Source organism: Thunnus thynnus, chromosome 20, assembly GCF_963924715.1.
Source record: "Thunnus thynnus chromosome 20, fThuThy2.1, whole genome shotgun sequence".
Taxonomy (NCBI): domain Eukaryota; kingdom Metazoa; phylum Chordata; class Actinopteri; order Scombriformes; family Scombridae; genus Thunnus; species Thunnus thynnus.
Window position 1 is genome coordinate 24,465,796 of NC_089536.1, and position 23,774 is coordinate 24,489,569.

A 23,774-nucleotide genomic window follows, 5' to 3' on the forward strand; every position below is an offset into this window, starting at 1 on the left:
CTGCGATGAATGGCTCTGTATTCAGAGGCCTTGGCAGTCTGGTTCCTGTGTGGGTCTTGGTGGACAGTGGGGCCTTTACAGTAGAGCTCTGCTGTAGGACGTCCAAGGATATTTAGCTGTGTGAGGAGACTTTCCTGCCCTCATTAGAGGCTGCAGATAGAGGTAGATGCATGATATTTGAAGATGGAAGTCTAGTTTGATATCATTTAGGATGATGAAGAGCTTTTTGGTATGATGGCCAGATTTGATTGGAGTTGGATGATTCCTTGACAAAAAAGGATTATGCATGTAGAACCAGAGGAAAGTAGTGTCGTCACAATGAAGGAGTTTCAGCGTTGATACCTTAGATAACAAAAATGACTACTGTATGCTTCCATTGCAAAAATTGGATAGTTTTGTAGCTGTCTCTCGAGGTTCCCAAGGAAAATATTTCCATTATGTCACTGCTGGGACCGGTTTGTTAACCAGTTTAGTCAACTGGGATTAAATTTGAGCAACTGAGAAAAACAATTTTCAAGTATTTTAAGAGAATACAGAAAATAATTTAACTCTCCACTGTATTTTTGTTCATTTTTGCTATTGTGACACCACACACTGAAGGAGGACTAGTGAAAGAGCATGAATGAGAAAGTTATAGTATGTTCTCTCATGGAGTACAGAGTGAATGAGTAAAACATGGGACAAGTAGCAGTCTGTCTGATGCAAGGTGAGTGAAAAAACTTGTTCAGTCTTGCTAACTTGGTATGACTTATGCTATTTTTGCACCGAGTGCTGCTGTGGAAAAAGACATAAATGTATGTTTTATCCTGGCAGGCTTGTGTTTTCATGGTTGTCACTCTCAATTCCAAAGAGCCATGATAAGATAGTAGTGTAAATGAGGTGGAATGGTACATTTCTGCGAGGCAAAATCATTTGTTTATGAATCATTTGGCTGCCGCGAGGGTGTCAGACAGGGAAGGGAAGGGTGAGGCACCAGGAGGTGAGGAAAGCTCTCCATCCTGTCGAGACTGTCAGGTTGTTTGAGGGAAGGAGTGATGACGGGAAGAAGTGCTGGGGGAAAAAAAAACACACACATACACACACACACACAGGGCCCTGCAGGGATGGAGGGATTTGTGGAGAGCTCTGATGAAAAGACAAATATGTCACTAAATACTAATGGTCTTTTCCATTCACCCCCCCTCCTCCTTTTCTCTCTTTCTCTATCTCTGTCTTTTTCCAGAGTTACTGGGCTCCACCAAGAGACTGAACATCAACTACCAAGACTCAGACGGGTAAGAGGAGTGTGTATGTGTGTCAGGCATGAAGTTGAGTCAGAAGAATGCAATGGAAGAGTTGCTATGTCTTGATTGACATGTGGGATTAAAAAAAAAAGAAGCACGTTCCCTACCTGTGACTGTCTGCTGTTTGTCTTTGTCTTCACAGTATGACTCATTACTCTCACACTTGTACAGACAAACAGTTGAGCCATTGTCTCACCATTACAGAAGAAGAAAATGAAAGTTCTTGAGTTTGTGTAGTTAGAACCCAGGATGTGACAACTCATGCACTTTATTGTGAAGTAAATAATACACCTGCCACAATTAGTTGATTAATCTATAAGTTGATTGACAGAAAATTAACAATTTTGATAGTTAATTAATCGTTTGTTGTTTTTCAAGTGAAAATGTCGCAAAATTTGATGGTTTCAGCTTCTCAAATGTGAGAATATGCTGCTTTTTTGTGTCTTACGTTGCAGTAAATTGGTGGTCGGACAAAAACAAGACATGATGATGTCATCTTGGACTCTAGACACTGTTGAGAAAATAATCAGCAGATTAATTGATCATAAAAATAGTTGTTAGTTGCAACCTTGAAGTAAAATATCCCATCCCACATCATGAAATGTGTCCCAGACATGAGAAGATGTAAGTCTCATGTCTGTTTGTTACGTGGAGCTGGAGTCAGGATATGGTTAGCCTAGCGTAGCATAAAGCCTGGAAGCAGGGGGAAACAGCTAGCTGTGCACTGTCCAAAGTTGAAAAATGCCTTTCAACACTTCTAATGTTCACTAAATGAAAAGTAAAATGTTAAGTAGTGAGTTTTAGGGGCGTATATTTTCACTTAGCGTGAAGCCAGTTTTTATGCTAAGCTAGGTTTATCACCTCCTGGCTGGGATAAAAAGAGAATAAGCTTATTTCTTTAATGTATTGCCTGTATATAAAAGTTTGTTCATCATGTATAAACACACCATAAAAGTCAGTGTCATAATCCATTTCCTTTTCCTGCTCACTTAGGAATACTGAACATGCTGAAATTACTGGTTGAATTTAGTATGGCAATTCACACACTTATTTATATACTTAGCCTAAGTTTAACAGTAGTGCTTTGTCATTACATTATTTCTATTCTAATTGAAGTTGTGACTATATTATATACAGTATATCTTTACCGCAATTACCTAATTCCCCTGTGGTTAGCATGAGCTTCATCTTATCTCAAATGAATCACTCTGCTCTTAATCTAATTTTTTTGCAATTAGGAATTTCATCTCTTTCATTTTCACACGCTCCTAATGAGTGAACAGAGCCAGAGGATAACCAGCTCCAGGATCATCAATGTTAGATATAGTGAAGCCAAGTAACCCAAACAGAGCCTGACTAAGCTGAACTCACTTTGTGATACAAACTCTTGGTGTCTGTGCGGCAAGACAAGCTAGAGATGAAAAAAGTTTAGATGTCAATGTGTGTAGATACGAAATCTGAAGGATCTCCAGTCTGTGAAGTGGCTTATCTTATCTGTGTCTTTGTTTAGGCCTCAATGCTCCTCAGCAACACACAAATATGCACACATTTATCCATCCGTCTAGTTGTCCATATCCTGAGTCACCTGCTCCAACCACTTTCTTAAACACACACACACACACACACACACACACACACACACACACTGTCTGAATCTCTCTCTCTCTCTGATGGTGTTGACTCATTGACAAGTGACTGTTTACTCACCTTTCTCTCTCCTCTGCACTCTCTCTGCACTGATCTCATATATCACTTACGCCCTCCTCTGTACCATTCACACACACACACACACACTCCCTCACAGACGGACATGTTTAATTTCAACACCCCTATTGTGTATCACCTCCCACCCACTACAATGACCCCGCATGTAGACACACGCAGCAGGCCTATGTCAACTCACACACACACACATTGCATGTAGGCTAACGCATGAACACACACACAGCGGCTTGTAGAATGGGATTCTTTGAATGCCAGATGGCCCACTTTGATAGATACCACAAAAACTGCATCTGATTGGAAAAGAGGGAAGACTAAACAAAGTGCATGTCATAAAAATAAAAAAAACAACAATTGTTGTCTAGTCTCTATTTGAAAGAGTTACAGTAAATCTAAAGGACCCTTCAGTCAGCCCTGCCCTCATTAGTTACTGCTGCTACACCAATTAAGTTTTTCTAACACAGCATATATGTGGTTTACAGTGATGACAGTGGCAGGTTGATCACTTGAAATGCTCAGTAATGAAACAATGGGTCCTTGATTTCAGGTAGACAAAGGCAGGTTTCTCATTTCTAGCCAGCGACCATGGATTTTGCTGGCTTAAATGACAGTTGTCACTAGCAGATTTTTTCAGCTCTAGCTAGCTGGCTAATTAACTCCGTGATTTGGTGTCTGGCTGACTCGTTGTAAAATGACCTTTAAAAAGGTCTTAAACATGCACTTGATAGCATAACATGATGATTTAGTGGGGTTGCTGGAGTGTAAGCTTCCTCATATGCTAATTCCCAAACAAGGCTTTTTCAAACTTAATGGAAGCTGCAGCTAATGATTAGTTTCATTATTGATTAGTCTGTCAATAATTTTCTTGATTAAATAATTCATAGTTTGCTCTGTAAAATGTAAGAAAATAGTAAAAACACAGTTTCCAGGAGCCCAGGATGATGTCTTCAAATGTCTTGTTTTGTTTGATTAACCAAAACCCCAAAATATTCAGTTTACAATGAGCTGGAACCTACAGAGCCCAGGAGGGGCCATGGAGAAAATAATTAGTGCTCTCAATTCAGTAATTTCTGCTCTCGATTTAATGAATTTTCTGGCCTTCACCCTTATTATGGATCAATGGATTTAATAAGGTTTTATTTTGATCTTGGACTAAGATATGTAGATATTATCCATCCATCCATCCATCCATCCATCCATTCATTCATTCATTCATTCATTCATTCATTCATTCTTTTTCTATACTGCTTATCCCCTAGAGGGTTGCAGGTGAGCTGGAGCCGATCTTAGCTGACAGTGGGTGAGAGGCGGGGTACACCAGTTAATCATAGGGGTGATTCACACCTGCGTGCAATTTAGAGTCACCAATTAACCTAAACTGGGTGTTCTTAGTCTTTGGGAGGAACCTGGAGCACCTGGAGAGAACTCATGCAGGCACAGGGAGAACATGCAAACATAAAGTGAGACCACAAGTCAAGATACTCCTGTTTTGCATTTGTTTCAAATGTAATACTAATTTTTTCATTAAAAAAGATAATGTCAGCTTAACAATTTGAGTGAAAAGTTTAATCTTTGAAAAATGTAGATGAATTTTAGGATATCGTAGTATTCGTCCCCCTTTTGCTTTAATGACAGCAAGCACTCGAGCTGGCATGGACTCAGCAAGTCTGTTCAAAACCTGATGACCCCTGTTATCCCAGCATGATTTGACAATGTTCCAAAGAGCCTCTTGTGATGTCACAGAATGCTTGGCTTTCTCAGTCTTCAATAGCCCCCATAAATGTTCAGTGGGGTTGAGGTCTGTGGAGGAAAGTCCATGACAGTCAGGACTCCTTGGTCTTCTTTGCTTCAGAGTGTGTTTGGGGTCATTATCTTGCTACAGTATGAATCCTTCTCCACAAAGATGTAAACCAGAGGGTATAACATGTCTCTAAAGAATGGAGTGATACTTCTCCTTGGTCAGGGTGGAGTCAATTCAGTGCAGGTGTCCAACTCCAGAGTGGGCAAAACACCCCCAGACTTGAATATTCCCACCACCATGTTTTACTGTCGGTGAAACTAACAAACTAACTTTAAACATGGCTTTTGTTGAGACAGCCACAGTACATTCAGTTTCCAAATGTAGCCAGGCTGTTTATTGCCACAGGTGCCCGAGAGCTCAGGGCTTCCACTGTGACTACCAGAGGCTGTGTGAAATCACCTGAAAGCCCTCTGTGCTGTAGTTATTATTGAATCCCCACATGTGGGGAGTGTTTTGTCTCAGAGGGTCACCTCCTCTGGAACAGGAGCTGCGCCGCGTCGCCTCAAGCGAAAGCAAAACTCGTCGCCAAGAATTTATGCCTTTAATTTCTCCCTTGGCGGAATATACTGCGACCTGACAGACACCCAGAGACAAACACACACATTTCATCTCTGACTGGCTTTGATGAAGTCACACATACACACACACACATACTGTACACACTTAACCACACACAGTTTGAAGTTTGATGAGTGTATGGGGATACATACTCATAAAACACACATAAATTCTTATCTCAGGTTGCAGTTTGTAATGGGATTATACAGGCACACAAACACCGCTTCTCAGTCTGAAGTTTTGATGAGAGCACACAGATACACACACACACATACACACACATACATACACACTTGGTATCAGTGTGAAGTTTTGAAAAGGGCTCACCTGCTGTAAAGAAATCAGTTTGATTTATAACCTCTCTCATCTCCTTGTCTCTTCCCCTTGACTCCCCTTTTTTTTCTCTCTCTTTCACCCACAGCTTCTCAGCACTGCACCACGCTGCTCTGACGGGCACCACGGAGCTGCTGTCTCTGCTGCTGGAGGCCCAGGCCACGGTGGATATCAAGGACATCAACGGTATTGTGATGACAGAACAGGTTTACCAGCTGAACCGGTGTTGTCAGACAAACCTACAACTAAGGAGAAAAAGTGTTCCCACTTGGGAAGTCAGTCAGGGTTAAATGGAGCCTGAAACTTTTTCAAAAGCTTTATGACACTCTCAGCTGAAAATATGTTTGACCCATATGAATAAATATGATTCACTTTGAAGTTTGAAGTGACAGTAGTGCTACAGCCAATATCTTCAGACTCCAAGTGGAACAGATATTGTAGAATTTGTGAGGGAGTGACAGCTCTGCTGCTTAGACCAGAGGCGTGTAGTGCTCATTACCATGCGTGTGATGCCTGTGAGGTCAGCTATAGATTTATGAAGGACCGTTTTAAAATGCAACTTTTAGTGCTTCCTGTCTGCTTTTCTGTCGTTTGGAATAGCTTGTGTTGATTGACCATCATAATGTTTATTGCCGCTGAAGAAACGATTACTGATTTTAATTGGACATGAGGCATAATGTCTTTATGAATTGTATATCTACTGTGGATAAACTAACACTGAGCTGTTAATTATGTTACTTTTCATCAGATCAAACCTTTCCATGGCTGCCAAGTTAGAATTTCTGACATTTCAAGAAGTTGATGTCAGATTTTTAAGATTAAAGGGGACTGCTTTTCTGTTATTTATATACTCTTATGATGTCTATGTTAAATGTGGTCAAACTTTCAAAACTTGAGGTTAATATACATACAGATGCTCAGGCTTCAACCTGCCCTGAATGCATCTTTTTAACGTTTTTTCTACCTTGCCTACGAGCTGACATTGACTCATTCCACATGCCCATAAATGGTTGTCCGTTCCATAGCCTTCTTTGCAAAGGCTGTTGTTCCATCTGTTGTTTGCATCGTCCACTCTCATATTTCAGATTAGATTCCGGCTTGAACATGTACAGATGTATTTGAGAAGTTGACATTTTTAGTAAAGAACAAGAAAAAGTGGTGAAATCCTCCTCCTTCTATAGCCTCCACAGCTTTTGAGAGCTGGCCAATCAGAACAGAGTGGGCCTAACAGAGCCTTAAAGAGACAGGAGCTAAAACAGTCTGTTTCAGACAGAGGCTGAACTGAGGGGCTGTGCAAAGGGTCAAGTTAAGATAAATAAGGAGTTTTTTTGAACTGTAAATCATGGAAAGATATTCCAGTAGAGCGCCAGATTAAAAATATAGACCTGGAAATGTGCAGAATATGTCCCCTTTAGATTTGAGTCCACATCAGTTCAATCCAACTGACACAACCCTGTCATCTGCAGGTTCTTTTTTTGTTAGTCTCCACTACAATTAAGAACACATCATGTTATGTCATTACCATAAACACACAGTTTAGTTTGAGTCAGTCCTACATACACCGTCCTGCTGCTGTAAACACTCCACCAAATTTGAGTCATTTTTGCTAAAAACTATTATTCCCAGCTGTTTTAGGAAATTACGTAGCCTTTTTTAGAAATAAAAGTGTGTATTTGTGACTTGTTTTTAAAGCTGCACTGATGAATATCAACAGTGGATCAACTGACTATGTGTAATGTGTGAAGTGTCGCTAGTGTCAAACCCACAGAATCACCCGGGTCTGTAGTTCCCCTCAGCTCTACAGAGCATTTAGTGTCTTTCAGCTCATTGTTTTGGTTTTACAGCCTGAAACTTTACTTTGGTTCTGTCCCACAGCTCTCATTAACCTTCTTTTCAATAGTAGCAGACAGCTGTTTTCAGAAAAAAGGCTCTGATAAACTTGCTGCTACCTGCTACCTCCCAGCAGACAGACAGAGTTAGTGACTCACTGCTCAACATAATGGAGCATTTGGCAGCTAAAGAGACAGATATTTGTCTTAGGAGTTGGTGGAGACCAGAACAAAGCTAAAAGGACAGTGAATGTTGGACTTACATTTATCAGGTGGACACAAAGACAACTGCAAATGAGCTGCCTGGTAAACACTCAAACTCCATGCCCCAAGTTTGCTGGCTTTCTGTTAAAAATGTGCCTCTTAAACCAAGCCAAAATAACCCTGATGGAACCATCATCTGGTTTGAATTGAACATATGAATTCAGTGGATACTCCTGTAATATGCACCTCTCACTGTCTTTTCCTTTCCATCCCTCACTCATCTTTCTGTCTGTAGGCATGCGTCCCCTCCACTACGCAGCATGGCAGGGTAAAGCTGACTCCGTCTTATTGTTGCTACGAGCCGGCGCTTCAGTCAACTCCCCTTCCCATGATGGACAGATACCGTTACACCTCTCTGCTCAGTATGGACACTATGAAGTGGTGAGTACACACACACACACACACACACACACACAGACATCTGTGACGCCGAAGGCAAATTTCCAAAGTATTACGAGTCCTCTCATTTCAGTGAAATCTACTCCCTTTCTGCCTCAGCATGTATTGTCCACCAACAATGAAAGTAACACCATGAATGCAATGACACAGGTTTTTCACAAGAGTCTAAAGGCAGTGAACGCACACATTCCTTTCCTCCAGCCTCATCCGTTTGGTGTTTTGTCTTAATTGATACATATGCATATCACACCTCAACATGTCATATAACCCATACTGAGCCCTGACCTCTTCAGTACAACACCATCAAACACAATACTGACAATCCTCAACATAGGCTGCGCTGGAGCTATCATATGTTCCTCTTTTCTGTTCAAAGACAAAACATCAACACACACACACACACACACACACATAGGATGTGTTGGGATGATTGACATGTGAGTGTTTGTCATATCACTTACACTTACACTGAGGTGATATCACTTACACTGTCCTTTCTCCTGTTTTTTTTTCTCTCTCAGTCTGAGATGTTGCTGCAGCACCAGTCGAATCCTTGCATGATGAACAAAGCAAAGAAGACGCCTCTAGATCTGACCTGCGAGTTTGGCAGATTGAAGGTATGAGAATTTTTGTATGTGTTTTTATGTGTGTATGTGTGTGTATCTGAGGAAATTGATCTTTTGGTATAATTAAGATTCTACCCATTGAGTATCATCCATGATCTAAGGAAAATTAAAAATGAATTTTTATGGAGATTGTGTGCTCAGTCTTATTCTTTGTATTTATTCTGCCTAAATCATAACTGATTACCTTTCTGATGTTATCTGATGTTTGATACAAAGTTTATTATAGAAGTCAGTCAATAATAATTGCCTCTGTGTTATGATTTCGTCATGTGTGTGCGAAGGCAGTTTGAATCCACTGCAAAAATGGCGGACTCCACCATTCACAATTTCAACTAGTGTATAGAGAGTGAATTACAGAATATATAACACAGAAACAGATTGACAAATTGACCATCATTATCGCAGCAGCCACTTTTAGCTAGAATGGATAGCGAAGACTCTCATACAGGTCCCAAGCCAGTCCTCCCCTCCTGGCTGGCCTTGTACAGTAGGCACAGAGTCCATGGAGGTCCAAGAGAGTACAGGAGATGTCAGCGAGTGGTAGACAGCAAGTGTTGGTTCTCTTTAGCTTGTGTTTCTTGTGTTGTTGTTAAAATATAGGAACGTTAGGAACAGTTTTCAATATAATGCACACCACCACCACTATGACCTGAATAATAAAGTAGAATTATCACCTCTCTGGCAATGTCAACAAAAACTGAAAATGTGTAAGCTTCCTAAAAGTAGAATTTATGGCAGAGCTGTTGTCTTGGATTGCATTAGATTGCACAGGTGTTCCTAATAAAGTGCTCAGTAAATGTATCTTTAATAAGCTAAAATGACCTGTGTAAAGATTTTTGCTCTGGGGCTGCTGAAGGACCTTGCAATGCCATTTGGGAAATTCTGCTCCTTTTCCAGTCTCTTTATCAATAGACTGGTGGAACAGACAAAGGTGTTTCTATGAAAACAATTTGTTAAAGGGTATACATTGATATATGACTACCTATGGGAGTAGAAATCAAGGTTTGTGCTATGTGCACAAATTCACAAAAATGGATATTTATAAAAGATAGCCATGTACATACGGCTTCACAAATCAGACAAAAATAGTGCAAATGCATATCTCTGCCTGTGAGGACACAGTCTTAATCTTGAATCTGCATAGAGTTTTATGCACTGGCCAAGTGTGAATATGTGTGTGCTCGCCTGTGTCTATGGACAGTACAGTAACATCCTAAAACTTCATGCAGTGATTTGCTTCATTCATATAGTCACTCTAATCCAATTATTTGCATGTTAAAAGTCCGTTTTGCCCCTTTTGGATTGGGACGGCCTATGTCAAACATGAACCATGGCTTAGATGAAGTGACCCAGCTAAATTAAGCTTGTTTGAGCGAAAGGAAAATAGGCTTCAGTGGCTCTTTTTGGACACGCGCGCACTGTAACATTAAGGGGATTGCACACTGCAGTGTGTTTCTCTGTTTCTCTGTCACATCTGTGGATAAGCCTGGCTGTGAGATGTATAGCTGGCCCTGTAATTCAGAATTAGACACACACACACACACTTCTCATGCCTGTTAAATGTTCTCTCGTCTGGTCTGAGTTTGCAGTTCAGCTGTGAAAGAATAGAAGGCTTTGAGCTGTTTTTTGTGACACATAGAGTTTGTGAGTGAGTGTGTGTGTGTGAGTGGAGGATGTGGTATCTCTAGACAGCTGCTGGTAGTGGATGAGCCTCTATGTACCAGCTTGAACCTATATATATGTCACTGTATACTGTATATTATTTCAATCCATATATTTATATCCCGCAAACTCAGCCAGCTCGGCTTTGCATGTACTGTATATTTATGTATTGCTAATACTGTAATTCCTGCCCTGATTCTGCCACTCCTCTGTTCTCATGACTCACACTTCATCTTCATTTTCGTGTCTTTGATTTCTCTTCAGGTGGCTCAGTTGCTGCTGAGCAGTAATATGGTGGCAGCGCTGTTAGAAGGAGAGGGAGGGCATGACAGCCTGGACTCTCCATCAACCACCCCACTTCACCTGGCAGCCAGGAATGGGCACAAAGACATCATCAAGTAAGATCACAGCAAGGAGCCGTTGAAATGCACTGTAATAGAATTCTATCATGTCTCCATTTCTGCCCCGTCATCTTTCTGCAAGCTTCTGTCTGCTTTATCCACAGCTACTGCTGCTGCTGCTGCTACTACCAATAAAGCCGCTACTAATGCTTAAGGGCTGACCTGAATGCTTTGAAGTTTCAATTTGATGCCATGGCATTTGAATGGCAAAATCAGCATTCGAATATTGGTATACATATATATATATATATATATGTATATTATATGTTTATAATTCTAATATTACCGCTCTCCTTTTACTGCTGCTACTGTTACTGCTGCCACGACAACTACTACTAGTATTACTACACTACAACTATTTCCTTTACACACTACAACTGCACTCTCTGCTAAAGCTAATGAGGGCTACTACCGCTATTACTATTAGTACAACTGTAACTAACACTACTACTTATGACCACCCAAAAGAATCGTGATGAGATCATGGATCGTGATCCTGCCTGAAAAAATTATATTTTCACCATATCACCCACCCCTAATTTCTACCTCTGTTGCAGCTATTACTGCTAATGTTACAACAGCTACTAGTGCCGCTAATACTACTGCTGCTCTATGGCATTGTTACTATAATACTGTTGCTAATGCTATGCATGCTACTTATGCCACTATTTGTAATAATAACTTAATTTGTATAACACCTTTCATACAAAAAATGCAGCTCAAAGTGCTTTACAACAAAATTATTTACATGCACCAAGTGCTTCACATCAATTTACAGATTGTGTACACTATATGTACACAATCTGTAAATCAGTGTCTAGGTCTCTGAAGCCATAGGCATAACAGAACCTCCCTTTTCCCAGTGGACACAGACTCACCACTGGTCTTGATTAACCGAAATAAGCCTCTTTCAGCTTACCCCAGAACATCTTCCCATGGGTTTAACCTCACTATGGGTCTTATCTGTGTCGGGCGCAACCCGAAGCTGACCCAGGAAACAGTCTTTTTTCTCTAACCTACCAACCACTGATCTCAGCACCTATGTAACATAAGATGGAAAATAAAACTCACTTGATAATAATAAAAATAAGATAGAATAAAATAAAGTTAAACTAGAATACACAGAATGCATAAGATGGAAGATAAAACCCAATGACATATAAAATAGAATACTGAATTATAATAGTAATAAAATACTATTACTACTACAACTGTACTACTACTACAACAATTTACTCTGCTGCTACCACTACCACTAGAGTTGTCAGTGCTACCACTTATACCGCTACTATTACAACTCTTACCACAACTACTGCTACTACTTCTATTAGTACTGGTAAACCCTCTGCGACTGCTACTACTACAACTATTACTATTGCTACCACTGCTATTGCTGCCGCTGTGTGATTATTACTGACATTGTGACTGCTGTTACTACTACAACAACAACAACTAATACTGCTACTGCTGCTGCTACTAATGCTAATTCTACTACTATTAATAATACTGTAACTATTTTTACTAATATGGCCACTATTACCACTACTAGGATTGTCAGTGCTGCTATTTCTATTACTGCTACTTCTAACAGTACTGCTTGTGCTACCTCTTGTATAATTACCATTACTGGTTTTACCATTAGTACTGCTACTATTACTGCACTGCACTAGACCTATACTACACAGAATACCTTATGTGTTCAGTCCCTAATGCACTGCTGCAGGAGTTTAACATTTTCCCTCAGGTAGCCCCAGAAACCCCCACCAGAGAAAACACTCTGTACTATAGTGATATTTAATCCCAGTAACTTTACACTTTTCGAATACCCAGTAGAAGCTTGGTGTGTTTTTTTTAATGCCAGCATATATATGTAAATTTCGCCAAGTTACTCCACCCTGCCTCTCAGACATGCTGTTAATGATTTCCATCCTCCCCTAATTATCTGATCTCTCTTGCGACACCCTCTCCATCCTCCACTCTCACTCCTCTGAACTGGAATGTTGAATGGAAGATATGCAGGAGAGAAGGGGAGGCTCTTACACAAACAGAAATAAAATTCACTGCATTAGCACACAAGTTTATTCTGGGTTTACTCAGCAGAATTTAGCTGTGATCTCCTACTAAGGGATTTATGTCTCTTCAAAGACTTCCATACTTATGCGGGAGATGTCTTATAGTACCTACTTTTTGTATAGCTGGAGGAGCTTTCTAGGTCTGGTTTGAACTGAGGCTGCAAATATTTGCACAGGGAAGTGACAGGATTATTTTTGTTGTTGATTTAGTGTTGTATATGTGTGAACAATCATTCTACACGTGAAAATATAATAGTAATAAGTGTAAAATAGTCACTCTCATCCTCTTAATTCATGGAATTTATAATGAAATAAAGCTATTGTCAAAGCCATTAGAGATCCCTGGACTCTGGAAGTTGATAACCATTGCCCTGATATCTTCTATATTTGATGTACAGTATATGCTGCAGTGTATGCAGAGAGTAAATCAACTGCTTTTTGTCATCACACTGCATTGCTTAATATTTCTCCTGTCTGTTCAACCCCCCTCACACTTAGTGAGATCTTGTCAAGTCAAGAGTGTTTGTCAGCAGCATTCACATTTCACAAGCCAACATCAGGATTTCTACCTTCAGTACAGTGAGCTCAAACTAAAGGCTGAGTTTATATCTATGTAGCTTAATCAGATGTGTAAACTGAAACAGAATTGTTACATGTGTGGTAGTCCAAAGAATCAGTATGACAGAGTATTATGGCCCCTGTTAAGAAAAAAAATCTAAGATTTTGAGAATGAACTATTAGTGTTCTGAGAAAAAATTTGTTTTGTTATGAAAATATAGGTATTTTGAGAATAAAACCATGTCATGAGTAAAAGTCATAATTCTAGGTAAAACGTTGTAATATGGTGATATGAAATTGTAATTTTACAAAAAACATTTTAATATTCCAATGATAAAGTTGTAATATAACAAGACGTTTATTTTAATACTCTGTCAGGTAAACAGGTAAGAACAGGGATTTTTTTTTCTCAGAAAAATAACAACTTTATTTTGGTAATAGCATTTCAGGCTACTTTAAAAGATGAGTTTGCCCTTAATTTGGAATTTAATGATAAAGAGGACATATCCCCAATCATATTCTGGGAAGGGGCAAAGGCTGTGCTAAGGGGAAAAATAATTCAATTAGCTTCAATTTCAAAAAAGGCAAGGGCAGCTAAACATATAGAACTGGAAAAAAAGTAGATTACCTCAAAAAAACATGTATTATGTAAGAAAATATATCTGCCGAAAATCTCCACAAGCTTAACGAGGCTTAACAGGAACTTGATGATCTTCTTTTTTATATGAAAGAAATTTAAGATTCTTGAAACAACAATACTACGAGCATGGGAGTAGAGCTAGCCCCCTCTTGGTATCTCAGTTGAGAAAAAAATACAGTACCACAATAATCCAAATAATCAAAAGTAACAAATCAGACAAACCATTCCTATATAAACTAAATGAAATTTCAGAAGCTTTTGCTGCATTTTACAAAGATTTATACTCACTAAAAGGGACCCAGAAATAATTGATTCCTATCTAAGATCCATTAAACTACCTAAGATAGACCCTGTTTCATCTGAGTTCATAGACAGGCTGATAACTAAAGAGGAAATTGAAAATGCATTTAGTAAGCTGTTTCTATTTAAAACCTTAGATAAATTTGGATTTGGCCCAAACTTCATCAGATGGATACATCTTCTGTTCACTGCCCCTCAAAGCACAGTCAGAGTTAATGGGTGTTTGTCTCAATCTTTTGGTCTAGGTAGAGGAACATGCCAGGGGTCCCTGCTGTTACTGCTCCTTTTTGCATTAATCATTTAACTATTGGCACAGGTGATACGAGATGATACACTTGTCAAAGGGATAGAAACTGGCAACAAAATCCATAAAATTTCTCCATATGCAGATGACATTTTAGTTTATATATCGGAACCTATAAGTCTAGTCCCAGCTGATGGATTGCTTAGCCACATTGGGAACCTTTCAGGATATAAAGTAAATGTTAATAAAACAGAAGCGCTGGCTCTGAACTTGCTTATCATGCACCAGATGAGAGCATCATTCTCATTCAAGTGGCAGGGCAAGGTGTAACATACTTGGGCACCACTATACCACAAGAGTTATATAAGGCAAACTATAATAAATGAATTGATAAGATATCTGCTGATCTTAACAGATGGGCTGTGCTACACCTTACTCTCTCAGGTAGAATAGAGAGTATTAGAATGAATGTACTACCTAGGCTGCTATTTCTTATTCAGCTCTGCCTCTCACACCACCAAAAAATATGTTCAATTTTAGATCACCTCATATCCAGGTTTATTTGGCAGGGAAGGCGCCTGCGGGTAAGATACAAAGTTCTACAATTATCCAAACAAAAAGGAGGGTGGGGATTCCCTCACCTTAGGCACTGGTTGACTTGTCAACTAAGGGCATTGACCATCTGGATTTCTGACAGGGTGGGCACAAGGTGGCTGGAGATCGAGAGGTCAGTCTATACTCCAATGCCCTTGTCAAATGCTCCATTTACTGAGGATAAAGCCCTAGAAGAGACCTTGGGTAGATGGTCAAAAACTAGTCTTATAGCATGGTGCAGCAGACTTTTGGTCTCCTTAGTCATGTATCGATTTTGTCTGTGTTGCTCATCTAAAAGATTTTATACCCCTAAAAGTAGACACGGGATACTAAAGATGGAGACTAAATCTTAATTTTGTCCACCAACTCTTTGAGGATTAGGAATTAAAACATTTGAACAGTTATCTAATGAATTTAACCCGCCAAGATCAGGTTCTTTTTAGATGTCTTGAGATAAGTTTTTTGCTTAAACATCCAAATTGGAATAGCCTTAAGAAATCTGATTCCCTTATTGAACAATACTTGATAGGGATTAAAAACAGAAATCACAAAGGGACCAATATTCAATCTATATAGAGCATTATCTAGTATGAAACAAGAAAACACCCTTCATATTAAACAAAAATAGGAAGGGTAGCTTGAATTAGAAATTAGTGAGGACGTTTGGGAAAAAATCACTTCAGAAACTCATAAAGTCACTAATGCAAACTTATGAGTGCAGTGGAAAATAGTTAACAGATTCTTTAGAACTCCTCACATCCTTTCCAAAATAGCACCCAGTCAAACAAGTACATGTTGGAGGAAATGTGGAGAGAGTCTGCAAACCATACAGATATATTTTGGAAGTGCCCTTGGGGCCATCTCAGAAGCAGTGATGAGCAGGAAAAAGATACACTTACTGCATATACTTCTTGCAGCAGCCAGGAAAGCAATAACACTGACCTCCAACCTATGACACATTGCAGTCAGTAGTTATAGGAATTTACACAAATAACCTTGGCTACAAGTGATGGGGGAAGCATGGAGCTAGGCATGCTTGGGAAACTTTTGTGTTTCATCACTTTATATTTTAAGTAGCTTTCTGGTGATTGCGGCAGCTAATGTCAGGGTTATGGTTTTTATATTATTTTTGGTGTATATGTTACCTATGTTTTGTTAGTTGTGCCTGTTTATTTTGTTGTTGTTGTTGTTTTTAATTGGGTAACTAATGGTTTTATAAACAAACTGTTTCTGGTACCGTCCCAGAGATAGAAGTGATGAGTCGATGAGGGGGCGGAGGGCAGTAGATGAGGGTAGAGATGAAGATGTGTGGATGAAAGTAGAGGTGAAGGTGGCATGCAAACCCGTTGATTGAGAGAATGATTAACTGAAGAGTTGAGTATAAATACTTGGATGGGTTGGGGAAGTGATGTAAAAAATGGGACAGGGAAGTGAAGGAAATCTATAAAGATTACAAAATTTGTACTTCTAATTAATAGAATTTAAAAGAAAAAAAATATGTAATAACTTGCGTGTGTTTGTTTAACTTTGCCCAATAAAAATAAAGTTGAAAAAAAAGAAACAACCCCCAGTATGCAGAAGTATAGCATCCATGGAACACAAATGGTAAAAATGTCATGTGCACATGAACCTGCAGTTTCTTACAGCCATGCACATGAACCTGCAGTTTCTTACAGCCATGCTTCAATGTTGTTTACATATTCAAAACTTGACTCAACGTTCACATAGTGAGCCCAGGACCACCTCCTCCTCCTCCTCCTCCTCCTCCTCCTCCTGCACAGCTCTCTGGATACGATGCCATCAGCATGCTTTCTTCTGGGCCTCTGACAGAACCAGAGAGATATTTGTTAGCTTGTGTTTGTGTGTGCGTGGGGGTGGATGAGTGGGGGGTATATGGTTTAATGAGATGTTGCAGATGTCTGTAACAGTTGAATAGATTAATCTTTGTGTGAGTGTTGCCTGCAGCCTTATATGAGTGTTTTTGATTTGATTTCCTAGGTTGCTGCTCAAAGCCGGTATTGACATCAACAGAGCCACCAAAGCAGGGACGTCTCTGCACGAAGCTGCCCTCTATGGCAAAACGGAAGTAGTGCGGCTGCTGCTTGATGTAAGCAAAGTCGATGGAAATATAATTTTCGTTCAGCTAGTATGGTATTTTAAAGACCAAAATAGATATTTCTGTATGTAAGCTACAGATAGAACAACTGCATAACTTCACATCACACCAGTTTCTCAGTGTTATTCTTTAATAAAGGAGGGAGGTATTTGAGGGAGGATTTGTTTTAAAAGTGCGTCCCACCCACAGTAATCCCACACTCTGTGTGTCTGTGTGTGTGTATGTGTTTGTGTGTCTAGGCGGGCATCAACGTGAACATGCGCAACACGTACAACCAGACAGCTCTGGACATCGTCAACCAGTTCACCACCTCCACAGCCAGCAGGGAAATCAAACAACTGCTGAGAGGTTGGTAGCTCTTGAAATACTACTTTTTTCAACAATTAATTGATGCTTTCATGAAATTTTGATTTTTGGTTGAGACAGAGGCAGGGGAAATGAGGGAAGAGAGGCTGCTAAATGGCAGAGGGTCAAAATCGATCTTCATGGTGTAAAACAAACCATTTGTGCCCTCCGATGATGGCTCTGTGTCTTTTTTTTCTGCAGAGGCATCAAGCTCCCTCCAGGTCAGAGCAGTGAAGGACTACTGGAACCTTCACGACCCCACCGCCCTTAACCTCCGGGCTGGAGACCTCATTATGGTACTTGATTTTGTCTGTGTATGTTTGTAGAGAGAGAAGCAGGTCTCTTTAATGGCTGTCTAGTATACAAGTAATGGTTTCACTCTGCAGTACTCCTGTTTTTGCTTGAATTGTTGTGCCTCAACTGACTGTTGGTAGCTTTGCTAAACTCCTGCTTAATGTCTTCCAGCTGTACAGTGGCTCCTTGCCCTCCATGAAGACAGAAAATTCCAATTCAATTTTTCTTTTTGCCTTTGTTAGCTTTGTTAATAAGGCAGCAGCTTAATTCCATATGATGCTTTATGTGAATCTTAATGTGATTACAGCATCTCTATGTTTTTGTATTATAAAAAATGAGACAATCCTAGTGAAAATTGGTGTATTCATTTCACCCCATTCATTTGCCTGTGTCAGATCCGTCTGCCACATTGTCTTCATTGTCCACTGGGGGGTGCCAAAGTTAGAAATGTTCAAATTACCACACACAGTGGCTTTAAATAAACATCAAATTTATTGGTGACTAGACCGTCATCCCTGACCCCAAATTTTAGATGCAGGGACGTTACCAAAATGTTCAGCTGTTCAATCCCCACCAACCGTCACCTCCACTACAGCATCACTATTCTTACAACCAGCTGTCTTTTCAGCAGCACAGTGTACAAGACAGTGCCCAGCAAAACTGTCTCAACTAGGGTGACTCATATCAGAAATTCAATGGATAAAATAGTTTTCAAGAAGCCTCTAAGTATATGGCATGAAACTGCATTGTTAGCCAAGCTACCGATGTGGCTTTAGGGATAGCAGAATTGCTCTGTTGGACCACCACTTTGCTCCAGACTGAAATCCCCAAGAATTATTGGATGGATTATGATGAGGAGACTCGGGGCCAGATGAATAAAACTCTGCATACGCACAAAGACACACATATGCATACACATTATTTTCATCATATCTACAAAGTGGTGCATACGCATGGTTCTGTTATATAAATCTTAGTCTTTGTGAAATTTATACAAGCCTGATTTCCATTCCCACAGTTTGCCATAGGTGGAATTAGACATGCACTTAATCACCTGTTTGTATTTAAAAAATTCTGTCTGGTTCACCAGTCTTTAGACCTGACAATGAAAAGAATGGCAGAGAAGAAGCATAATTTCACAGATTGTGCAACACCAGTGAGGTTTTCCAACAATACCAGAGCAACCTGTAAGGCTTTATCAGCACAAATAACTCATCATCATAATCACACATCAGAAAGGGAAGAGCAAACAGCAAAGATTAGTGTTTTATTATTAGATTTAATTAGATTCAGTCTTTGTCTTAAGCATGTGTGTAGTGCACACAGTCTCACTACACATTCTTCTTTTAAAGATCCCAGTTTATTTGTGGGAAATGTACTGAGGTATGCATGATTTTTGTATATACTGTATGCATCATGTATACACATAAAACAACACGTGTCTTTTGGAGTTGTTGTGGATTGATACGTTTGTAAAAATGTAAGCTTGTGGATTGACATTAATGGTTCAGATTAAGAAATGTTATGCTGTTTGGCATCACATATTCACCTTGCTGCACCTTTCCCAAGTGAAGGCTTGTTGTGTTTTACTTGTAATACTGGTCTGTTCCTGTTTTCTTGCACTTACTGTAAAATTGATTCAGCTGAAAGTCATTGTATACCTTCTGCCAGCTGCTTTACTCTGTTTATTCACTGGCAGAGAAATCACAGGATTATGCAGTGAAGACTTTAGTGAGTGAAGTCTTGTTGTTAGGATTTGTGTGGGATGTTGGAGGATAATTTAGTGTACCCTGAGCAGGAGACCACAGAAGAGAAACAGGCAGAAACTTGCTGCTGTCACTCTCTCATTACCAACTTGTTTGCTCATTCCCCCTCACACACACACTCACACACACACACACACCTCTTGCACTAATTCATGTGTGCATTTGCGTGTTTATGTGCTTACTCCCATGTATTTTGATATCTTTATAAGAGTCGCTGTGACATCCTAGACTCCTGTTTGAACTCGTACTGTATGTTGTTGTGCAGTATTCGGTCAGAAGGCAGCAGTGTTTGTTTTTGTCCTCTCCAGGCATTTTGTTAACACTCACAATGAATAGACAGTATATTTCCAGTTCATTGGCTCTCTCATTATGGTCTTAAAAGCATGCCTGGAGGAGTCACACACATGACATGCATACTTAGGCATGATGTACACTTGACAAGGGAAAAACGTTTGTAACACTGATCCACAAAGTTCCAAGTAAATTATACACTTTTTAACCATGCTAGTGGCATGGTTGTAAGGATGGCATGAAAGTTTGAACTTTTGTATGGAGACTCATGGTCACCAGAGAATGAATCCTACTGACTTTGGTGTTCTCCTGTCAATGTCTTGACAACTATTGGATGGATTGCCATTAAATTTGGTACAGACATTCATGTCTGTCACAGCTGTTTGCAATGACACAAACATTTCAGCTGAAGTGTGCTCATGATTTGTTGGGGTCAGGTCCTGGAGCAGCACTCAGACGGCCGGTGGAAAGGTCACATCCATGACACCCAGCGGGGAACGGACCGGGTGGGCTTCTTCCCCCCTTCAGTGGTGGAGGTCCTCAGCAGAAGAGCAGGTAGACATACAAACAGCTCGCACACAACATCTGCATAAACTCAAAGACACTCAGTGAGGTCTTTGAGACACACATGTAAAATAACAGTATGTATGATTTCAATATTAAAATGCTGCTTACATGTTAATGCATCAGTAATAATAATAATCCAATAATGTCATATATTAATTAACACCCTGAAAGGGAGCCATCCTGCATAATGAGTACATTCACTTTTGATACTTAAAAGTACATTTTACTGATTATACGTCTGTACCTTTACTGTTTTTACAGTGTGATATTTGTATCTTTACTTGAACGCATATTAATAGATTTTTTGGCCACTTGGGGACATTTTATGGCCTTATAAAATTTTTATAGCCAATGTGTTAGCAAGCAGTGACCTATTTACACATCCAGCAGACACAGAACATTAGCATTAATTTGGAGTCATGTTTATGGCCAACTGTTGAATGTAAGTCCAATATTCACTCTCCTCTTAGCTCTGTTTTGGTCTCCATCAACTCCTGAGAAAAATATCTGACTCTTTAGCTGCTAAATGCTCCACTATGTTCACCAGATAGTCGCTAACTTTGTTTGTCTGCCGTTTGGTTGTGGACAGGTTGTGCACAGTGAGTGTTCTCACTGAAAACAGCTGCCTGCTGCTGCTGCTGCTGGAGTGTACTTGTTAAAGAGTATTTTTAAACTGTAGTATTGCTGACTTAAGTTAAGGATCTGAATATTTGTTTCACCACTGAAGACACTTTGTAGACATGTGAATAGGATACATACGTGCATTTTAATCACATCTAGCATCTTTATGTTCCTTTTATCTCAGAGATAACTTGCAGTTCAGTAACTCTAGACTCCCAGGGCTCATGCTCAAGGCTGATTATCAAGCCGGGCAAGTAGGCAACTGCCCCAGGGCCCCAAAAATCTCACTTTTACACCATGTGAATTGATTTTGGTAATTTGATTACTTTCTGATATTTTTTATTTTTTTGATTATTTTGTTTAGGAATTTTCATCACTAAAGCACATGGTGCATAATCCTAAATAGTGTGTGATGTGTTTAATCAAATAACTAAAAGCAAGTTGGCGCTTAGAAAACCAGGTGCTAGCTTGTGTTATTCTAACATAGGAGTACTAGTTGTCTTGGCATATAATGAAGCTGCCATGTGTATTCTGCTGCGTGGACTGAACTTGCAGGAAAGGCAACAGGGTATATACACAATGGACAGAGGTGGGAGTTGGGGGTCCATAGCTTCAACAGCAAATGTTTGCTCCAGGGCCCCCTGAAAAGTTTGGAAAATGAAGCACTGTCAAAGAATGTGTTTTGATTAATTAAAGACATGATAATATTGACTTAATATGCAAAGTAAAAGTGGTAAGAATGTTTACTATATCATGCTCTGACTATAATAAGTCCATCTCAGGGCCAGATTAGTCCTGGTACATTGTGGGCTTGAGCTGGCAGAGTGGTGTTGAAGTGACTAATTTGACTCAGGGCAATGGTTATATTTGGGCTAAGAATGCATCTCTATACTTGTACATAGGGCTGGGCGATATGAACAAAATCACAATATTTTTCACCAAATACCTTGATATCAATATTGTGACATTATTGTAGGGATGACTATTGGTGCTTTCACAAAATATTTACACAGAGATTTTTGATAAATAATAGTCAGTAATGTGGATATATTGACCAAGTGGCTAAAGACAAAAAATAGAACAGCTAGCTGTCTGGTAAATTTAGAAAATACTTTACTGTAATGCAGCCTTTAAAACTAGGAAAAGACAACACTTATGCCGTATAACGATATCCAAAATCTAAGAGTCACAATATCATTATATCGATATGTTGCCCACAAGCAGGATCTATCATGTTGGCATGCTTGATCACTGGAGGGTTCAGCATGCTTGTAAGTCATCAGATTTAATCCCTGTGGATGAAAGAAATACGAGTCCTGGGCTTGTTTTGCAGCTGTAAAGTCATTGACATTCAAACGGCGTGGTGAGCACAGTGAGGGGTCCAATAACACACACAGACACACCCGTACACACACACTTCAGTTCTACGTCCTCAGCAAGCCAGGCTACACACATTCATAGATACTCACACACACTGACGCACATTTATAGGATTACTATGGCCAGATTGCAAAGTGTCAGCTCAGTGCTAAAGCCCTCACAGTCGACGTTGGGATATTGTGTGCTGTGTGTGTGTGTGTGTGTGTGTCTGCTCATGCTTGAGGGAAAGAAACAGAGAGTTTGACTTAAAGTCTGTGACAGGCTCTTTGCTTATGAGGCAAACTCGGCAGTGTGTGTGAGCATGTTTGTGTGTATGTGTGTGTGTGTGTGTGCCTGAGCCTTGCGATAATGTCAATGGTGTCAGCAACCATGGACCAACAACACACAAAGGATAAGTAAGCCCTCTCAGCGTTGCTGGTGATCTTATACTCCCATTCAGCAGCTTCTTATGTAACACCAGAGAGGATTTACAGTCAATATGCCCTTTTTTAGCTGTTCATAATGTACTCACCGTACTTCAAAAAGGTTTTCATTGCCACCTCACAGCCTTTTCCCATACCTGTGCACGCAGTTCCAACTGAAACACACACTATGCATGTACATGAAAGACTTTCCCTCACTCATGCATGCCTGCCTCCTCCCACACCTGTCTCCCTGACTGCAGGGGGCACTCTCTCCCGTCAAGCTTCCATGCCATGTCAACGACAACTCTTTACCTCCAGAGCTCCTCCCTCAAGCCACGGCCCCGCCCCTCAGACTGAAGACTCATACACACTCGGCTATGATCCTGCAGGTACATACACGCACTCACAACTTCTCCCCTCTGTTTGGTCTATTTCCACCACCTGTGACACGTCCTCCCAGGTTTCACGTTTCCCTTCCAAACAGCACCCTGATCCTGGTCTCTGCTCCGTCAGCCCTATGGTGCTCAGTGTCGGCTTGATAGGTCCGCTCCCAGCCACAGTATGTGGGGTATACAGTGAGTGAGTGTCTAAAGTGTGTGTGTGTTTGTTAGGTGCTCCACCTGGCAGTCAGCTCTCAGCCCCAGCTAGTCCTGCTAGCCCCACTCAGGACATTTGGGTCCTCAGGAGCTCTCCCACTGGTAAGA

The 23,774-nt window shown here is 40.2% G+C and overlaps 1 protein-coding gene across 4 annotated transcripts in view; it reads left to right on the forward strand.

The window, feature by feature from the left end:
* Positions 1–23,774, forward strand: part of LOC137172486 (caskin-2-like) — a 64,150-nt gene that overhangs the window by 27,180 nt on the left and 13,196 nt on the right. Inside the window, exons 3-13 of one of the 4 annotated variants that reach the window (XM_067576946.1) lie at positions 1,223–1,274; positions 5,786–5,883; positions 8,026–8,171; positions 8,711–8,806; positions 10,742–10,875; positions 17,285–17,393; positions 17,642–17,750; positions 17,949–18,043; positions 20,536–20,653; positions 23,331–23,459; positions 23,682–23,768. In XM_067576946.1, coding sequence (XP_067433047.1) covers positions 1,223–1,274; positions 5,786–5,883; positions 8,026–8,171; positions 8,711–8,806; positions 10,742–10,875; positions 17,285–17,393; positions 17,642–17,750; positions 17,949–18,043; positions 20,536–20,653; positions 23,331–23,459; positions 23,682–23,768 — 1,173 coding nt within the window. The remainder of the gene's footprint in view (positions 1–1,222; positions 1,275–5,785; positions 5,884–8,025; positions 8,172–8,710; positions 8,807–10,741; positions 10,876–17,284; positions 17,394–17,641; positions 17,751–17,948; positions 18,044–20,535; positions 20,654–23,330; positions 23,460–23,681; positions 23,769–23,774) is intronic. The other 3 variants (XM_067576947.1, XM_067576948.1, XM_067576949.1) reach the window with 3 other exon arrangements.